Source organism: Trichosurus vulpecula, chromosome 2 (assembly GCF_011100635.1).
Source record: "Trichosurus vulpecula isolate mTriVul1 chromosome 2, mTriVul1.pri, whole genome shotgun sequence".
In the NCBI taxonomy this organism is placed as follows: Eukaryota; Metazoa; Chordata; class Mammalia; order Diprotodontia; family Phalangeridae; genus Trichosurus; species Trichosurus vulpecula.
This window is the reverse complement of record NC_050574.1, coordinates 317,267,844-317,275,603: the sequence shown is the minus strand read 5'-3', so window position 1 is coordinate 317,275,603 and position 7,760 is coordinate 317,267,844. Positions and strand designations below refer to the sequence as shown.

Genomic DNA, 7,760 nt, shown 5'->3' with positions numbered 1-7,760 from the left:
TCTAACAATGAAAAGAATAATGATCAGAGGGAAAATTGTAGGGCACATACCAATTGTGCAAGTGATACTGTCAAAAGCAGTTACTATGCTTTTTATAGGAAATAGTGTTTTATTCAGGTGCTGTCCAAGCTGTACATCATACCATTGTTTCCATTTCCTTTTCCATTAGGATTGCAACTTTCTCAAACAGGACCATTCTACTAGGGCAAAAGATTATGCTTATACCAATCAGAAAGTAATATTTTGCAGATATTTCTGAATATTCTGTGACTTCTTGTTCTGAACCCTGAAAAGTCAAAAAGAACTGAGAAGTCAGAAAGAGAATATAGTCTGAAAGCAAAGAGAATTAAAGTTGCAAGATGTGTGTGTTTTTAAAAAAGTTTCAGTTACATATTTTGTTTGTCCAGATGTTCTAGTTATACAATGTAATCAGCTGCCATTCCCTCAAACATCTCTTATGAGCTACACTACACCTCAGTATCACCTTGCAAGATGCAGCCAACTAGCCTTACCAGGCTTATTATAAAGCAGCAATCGTTAATACTACTTGTTACTGGCTAAGAAATAGAGTGGTAGATTAGTGGAATAGGTTAGGTACACAAGACACAGTAGTCAGTAACTATGGTAATCTTTTATTTGATAAACCCAAAGACTCCAACATCTGGGATGAGAACTCACTATCTGACAAAAACTTCTGGGAAAACTGGAAAATAATATGGTAGAAACTAGGCACAGATCAACATCTTACACCCTATACCAAGATAAGATCAAAATGGGTACACAATTTAGACATGAAGGGTGATACTATAAGCAAATCAGGAAAGCAAGGAATAGTTGACCTGCCAGATCTATGGAGAACAGAATTATGACCAAACAAGATAGCAAACATTATTAGAAGCAAAATGGATATTTGATTACATTAAATTAAAAAGGTTTTGCACCAACAAAGCCAATGCAGCCAAGAGGACAAGGGAAGCAGAAAGCTGGGAAATAATTTTTGCAGTGTCTCTGATAAAAGCCTCATTTCTAAAATATATAGACAACTGAGTCAAATTTATAAGAATATAAGTCATTTCCCAATTGATAAATGGTCAAAGGATATAAAGAGGCAGTTTTCAGATGAAGAAATTAAAGCTATCTATAGCATATAAAGATGCTCTAAATCACTATGGTTTGGAGAAATGCAAATTAAAGCAACTCTGAGGTATCACATCACAGCTATAAGACTGGCTAACATGATACAACAGGAAAATGATAAATATTGGAGATGTGGGAAAATGGGAAAACTAATGCATTGTTAGAGTTGTGAACTGATCCAGCCATTATGGAGAGCAATTTGAAACTATGCTCAAGGGCTATAAAACTGATCCAGCAATACCACTACTAGGTCTATATCCCAAAGATACCATCAAAAAGGGCAAAGGACCCACATGTACAAAACTATTTATAGCAGCCCTTTTTGTGGTGGCCAAGAATTGGAAATTGAGGGGATGCCCATCAACTGGGGAATGGCTGAACAAGTTGTGGTATATGAATGTCATGGAATACTATTGTTTCATAAGAAATGATGAGCAGGCAGATTTCAGAAAAACCTGGAAACACTCACGTGAACCTATGCTGAATGAAGTGAGCAGAACCAGGAGAACATTGTACACAGTAACATCAACATCATATGATGACCAACTTTAACAGACTTTGCTCTTCTCAGCAATGCAAAGATCTATGACAATTCCAAAAGACTCATGATAGAAAATGCTATCCACGTCCAGAGAAAAAACTATGGAGTCTGAATGTAGATTGAAGCATACTATTTTTCTCTTTTTTCCCCCTTTCTTGTGGTTTTTTCCTTTTGTTCTGATTCTTCTTTCACAACATGACTAATGTAGAAATATGTTTAATATGATTGTACATGCATAGCCTATATCAGATTGCATGTCGTCTTGGGGAGGGGGAGAATGAAAAATTTAGAACTAAATTTTTTATAAAAATTAAAGTTGAAAACTAAAAATAAATAAATATTTTAAAAAAGAAAGATCCAGTCAAAAAGGGGTTAAGATTGTATAACAATAAGCGAATGCAAACCATCAACAGAATAGCTTTTCACAGACACTGAAATCAATATGAAAGCATCAAATCAATATGCCTGTTAAAACAAAACTATACCTCTATATTACTTGAATTTTTCACTAGAGGAAAATTGATTTATAACCTTTTTTCCCTTCATAGATAAGAAAAAAGAAGCAAGAAACCACAGCTGAAAGACATAGAAGTAACCCAAGGAGCTGAGGTGGCATTAAACTATTTTGGTCTTTGTACCAACATCTATAGCCATAGCACATAACTACCTCCTTTGGGTTAAACTGGTGGTGTTTTCTTGAGGGGGGAGGGGATTGTCCTTCAGAACTTTTCATGCATAGCCATAACACTACATCACTGTTCTCAAAGGAGCTGTTAAAGCCTTTACAAATATATTTCATTACAAGATCTACATCTTTTAGATGTCATATTGATCTACTGCCTCTTCAATATCCTTAATTTTAAAAGTGATGAGCACCTTGAGGGCAGTGCTTAGTTCAGATTCTAAACTGCCTCCCTCTGGGTGTGGCTTAGAGGGTCTTTCAGAGCTGCTTGTGATCCAGCTATCCTTTCTCCTAGTTCTAGGCAACGGTCCCTTGTTTAGCTTCCTCAAGCCTGGCCAGGCCCAGCCCTCAATCCCATCTTCCTCCTCCATGAACTTACTCTTTTCATAGTCATTCACAACCATCTACCAGAACTGGATGGACAACAACTGTGTGTTTTGACATCTCCAAGCCACAAAGCCATTGTGGTCCCTGCTGCTGCTGCTGCTGAAGTCTCCATGGTTATATTTCTTCTACCTTTCTTGCCAAATTATCCGGATCATGGGCTTCTGAAAAATCTGGGCCTATGTTTGGTGTCTACTCAGTTATCTGCCCATCTGGATTCATTAAAGGCAACAAGCGGTTATGGGGTGCTTACCATAATGCCTAGAACAGGGCTGTCCAACCTTAGGTTATCTTAGGACCACATTAAAATAATTATTCCATCCAGAATAAAAAACACTAATAAACTTTCTCTTTTCCCTTGGCTGAGAAGGTTTGAGTCGAATTCTTTCGGCAGGACCCAGTGTGTTGGTATTTTGGCATCTCGAGCACCCCTAGAAACCTGTGGTTCCCCTACAATCATCATTTTTTGCAATAATCTTTTCATGCAGACTGTGTCTAAGACAAGCAAAATATCTGAAAACGATCTTCCTTCTCTAAATCTCAAAGCTGCTCCGACCAAAAAAAAAAAAAAAAACCCAAAACATAGAAAAAAACACAGACCTTCCCCAAAGAAAAGGCCCACAGCTTTTACCCAGTATAGCCTTTACTGTGTGGCAGGGAGCATGTTCATTGCTTTACAATTATATCATTTGATGATATAATAAGCTTAGACCCCCCCCTACCCCTGCAACCCTCCCCAAAAATCAAAGAGGAAAAGGACCCCCATGCACACCAGTATTTATCGGGGCTCTCTACCTGGTGCCCAAACCTTGAGAAGGAGGGAGGGAGGCGTCCTCCCCCTGGGGTGTGAATGGTGTAGATATTCCTGTGCCGTAAAAGATAGTGAAGTGGACGCTTGCATAGCAAAGTGGGACAGCCTTGTACGAACTGACCCAGAACAAAACGAGGACTAGGACAGCAATTTTCACAATAATATTAGACTGAAAAACCACTTGGGAATGAAGATGAAAGAGGCCTCACAAAATGGGATGAAATTAAGATGCAGAAAGACACATACATTTTCAGACATGGCCAATGTAGAAAATGTTTTTCAAACTATGTTTTCCAAGTTTATTGTTTTTCTGGATTATGTGGATAATAAGTATTGAGGGGTTTACTTTTCGGGTTTAAAAAAAAAAACTGGATCGTTAAGGCGAGAGGAATTCGGAGAGGGATAGTCTAACGAAAAGAATAAAAATTAACAAACTACTTAATTTTTTTTCTCACCAGCACAGTGCCTGACACATAGTAGGCGTTTAATAATTGCGTACGGACTAGGCTCTTTAAAAAAAAGGTGCACCGAGCTAGGACATCTCACCACTTCCGGCCCCCGCGGGCCAGGGCGTCTCCCTCTCCCCCACAGCCCTGGACCAAGTGCTTCCCGGGATGCGGACCAGGGAATGTCCAACACATTTTAAAAGCCTTCTTCCCGGGCAACGTTCCCAAACATCAAAGCTGCTGAGCCCATCATCACCATGGCGACAAGGGGTCAGCGACCGCAACCAACTGTAGTAAACCAGCAAAATCCCGCCCCCGCGAGCGTCAATCACTGCTGGTCAAGCATACGGTAAATCGCCCGACATCATCCCAACAGCACATTCGCCACGACAAAGGCAGCCCCGGAAAAAAACGGCGCCCTCAGACTATTTCCGCACTTTCGTCAACAGTTACATGGCCTTCCCCCCCCCCCCCCCCCCCCCCCCCCCCCCCCCCCCGCTCGCTTGGCTTTGCCTCCTGGGTAACATCCACATCCACTTCCGTTTCCGGCCGAGAGGGCCAATAGCACGGCGCCCCGGCCCTTCGGTCCTTCCTCCCCGCGAGCCTCGTGTCGGTGCGCGCTGATCTCCGCTCGGCTCCCGGCAGCTTCTTCTCTCAGAACTCTCCGCCGCCTCCTCCTCTCCTCCCGTGTCCGTCGTGTCTCCGAGAAACCGAAGAGAAGCCCGGCCCCGCGTGAAGCAGAGTTGGGAAGTCCCGCTGCTGCTGCTGCCGCCGCCGCCGCTGCTGCCGCCGCCGCCGCCGCCGCCGCCGCCGCCGCCGCCTCCTCCGCCTCCTCCGCCGCCTCCTCCGCCTCCTCCGCCGCCGCCGCCATGGTGAACGTGCCCAAGACCCGGCGCACCTACTGCAAGAAGTGCGGCAAGCACCAGCCGCACAAGGTGACGCAGTACAAGAAGGGCAAGGACTCTCTGTACGCGCAGGGCAAGCGGCGCTACGACCGCAAGCAGAGCGGCTACGGCGGCCAGACCAAGCCCATCTTCCGCAAGAAGGCCAAGACCACGAAGAAGATCGTGCTGAGACTCGAGTGCGTGGAGCCCAACTGCAGGTCCAAGAGGATGCTGGCCATCAAGCGCTGCAAGCATTTCGAGCTGGGAGGAGACAAGAAGCGGAAGGGACAAGTGATCCAGTTCTGAGCTGCCTTCGGCGCGCCCTCGGCTCCCGGGAGAGAAACGATTAAAATATTGAAGTTCCAGTATTTACGTGCCTCGGTCTCGTGTTTGATGGGGAAGGGGAGGGGACTGGGGGAGGCAAGCCTAGAGGGAGCCCAGCCCCGGCGGGGTGAAAGGGGGGGTGCAGAAGCGGGTGTCCCGTAAGTAGTGTGGACAGGAGCTGGTGAAAGATTGGAGGGGGTGAGAGAGGAAGGAGAGTTGGGGTCTGGGTACCTGGGAGGTACGGGGGGGGGGGTTCCCTGTAGTAATGAAGGGTGTTGGGGGATCGGGTGGAGCTTGGGAAGAAAGATCAGGAGTTCAGTTTGGGGACATGTGGAGTTGGAGATGTCTGAGATAATTAGCGTCTTGTCCAGAGTTCCGGAGGGAGACGGGGGCTGGCTGTGTAGATTGGGGGAGAGGGGAGCATCTACATAGAAGAAATAACTGGAACCAGGAGCTAATGAGGCCCCCAAATGAGACCCAAGAGAAGAGGTAGGAGGGACCCAAGGAGGACGTGCATAGTAAGGAAGTGGGTATGACCTGAATGAAGACCCAGCAAAGGAGACTGAGAAGTAATCAGGTGTGAAGAGAAGAACAAACAATGTTGAATGCATAGTTAAGTATACCAATTTCATATTTGAGCTTTGTGGGAGGAAAAAAATCTTTGATAAACCAAGCCTTTTACCACAGGAAACTTTTCTCCTGGCAAGAAAGCTCATAGGTGCTTTGAGGGGAGGAAAGCACAGCGGTGAGGGGCAGGTGCAGAGGGGAGATGCCTCCAAGGTCGAATTGACAGGACCTTGCAATACACTGGAAACATGGAGGTAGGTGAGAGGAGGAGAAGATTGGGGCATCGGTACCTGGGAGGATGGTAGTGCCCTCACTGGAATGAAGAAGGACGATACAGGGCTTGGGGAGAAAGGCAAGATGTTCAGGTTTTGGGCATTTGGAGTTCGAAGTATCTGTGGGACATCCAGTATCTTGCCGGAAAGGCAGTTAGTGGTGGGAGAGTGAAGCTCTGGAGGGAGACAAGCTTGATGTATCTAGGTGGGGGAGGGGAAGAAATAATAATTGCATCCATGGGAGCTGATGAAGTTACCAAATGAGAGACAAGAGAAGAGGTCTGACCTGCGTGGTGGATGTAACCTGAACGAAGATCAGCCAGAGGCTGAGGAGCAATCAGAAAAGGTAGAAGGACCAGGAGGCAGAAAATGTCATGAGCTGCTTTCTTGGTGGGGGGGAAGTGTTGAAGTATAGATAAATTGTTTGTCTCTCATTTGCTGTTTGGGGGAGGGATAAGTCTTAAACTATACTGTACAAAGCTTTCTTTTTAAACTGGGTCTTACTCAGGGAGAAAGTACAGGGCTAGACATGCAGTTATATTCCACTCCTGATCTGCATTTAATTTAACTTAATCTTGCTATCTGGGCTAGGTAGTTTGGTGAGGGCCCACACAACCTGGCGGCACACTATAGTTTATGCAGAATTTATCAGGGACTCACAGTTAGGTTAGCCCACTGTAGCTGACATCCCTAAGGGAACATTTTCCCAAGTAGAAAGAGCTAACATGTTTGCAGATTTGGCTGAGTTTGCTTTTTGTGATTCCTCTAGAGATGGTAGCTGCATACTCTGAGGTGCCCTTCCACACTCCTGGGTGATTAGAGAGTAAATTAGTTTATGGCATTCAGCAGAGACCTCTCTCTATATGCGCTTGTGTTTTTATAAGTTGTATCTTGAAGGAATTGATTGAATATATCTTTTAGGCTCATCAGGAATTCTTAACCTGGGGTCAGATTACTTTTGCTTTACTTTAATATTTCAATATAATTTGTTCATTTGTAATCCTTTGTATTTTATTTTGTGCATTTAAAAATATTCTGAGGAGTTAACAGGTTTCATTGGACTGCAGTGACAAAAAAGTGAAGAACCTCTGTACTAGAGGATTTCCTCAGAACTCATTTTACTTTCAAAAGCACCTGAGAGGAAATGAATGAATTGAGATTGAAAGTTATTACTCCTGAATCCCTCCCAGCAGAAAAGGACAAATGCAGAAGAATGAGAAGTGATTGGGTAAGAATTGTTTTTGAATGGCTTTTTGAACCATCAGCTGTCTTCTGTATTATGTGCATGTAGCCAATTGAGAGGAGTGGTGGGAGGACCCCAAAAGGGAGGAAATAGAAATCACAGGAGATCCCTGGAATTTCGAAATTGTCTTAACTGGGGCAGCTAGGTGGAGCAGTCAGTAGAGCACCGGCCCTGGAGTCAGGAGGACCTGAGTTCAAATCCGGCCTCAGACACTTGTCACATGTACTAGCTGTGTGACCTTGGGCAAGTCACTTAATCCCAATTGCCCTGCCCGCCCCCCAAAAAACCAAAAACCAAAACAAAACAAAAAAACAAAAAAAAAAAGAAATTGTCTTAACAACTGTGCTGATGCAAGTTTCCAGGTGTTTTTTTTCCTTTGTTTTTTGATTTGGTTCTTGAGAGAGGCCAACCAGAATTGAGCCACTTAAACTTTCTGCTTCTTTAGTGCAAGTCACTTGAGAGGAAGCAC

The 7,760-nt window shown here is 44.3% G+C and overlaps 1 protein-coding gene across 1 annotated transcript; it reads left to right on the top strand.

Annotated features, from left to right (window-relative positions):
• Positions 1 to 4,718: 4,718 nt before the first annotated feature.
• On the top strand, positions 4,719 to 5,253 carry LOC118838556 (60S ribosomal protein L36a). Its single transcript, XM_036745900.1, has 2 exons — positions 4,719 to 4,781; positions 4,848 to 5,253. Exon 2 carries the CDS (start codon positions 4,871 to 4,873, stop codon positions 5,189 to 5,191), a length of 321 nt encoding a protein of 106 aa, XP_036601795.1. The 5' UTR covers positions 4,719 to 4,781; positions 4,848 to 4,870; the 3' UTR covers positions 5,192 to 5,253.
• Positions 5,254 to 7,760: the final 2,507 nt, after the last annotated feature.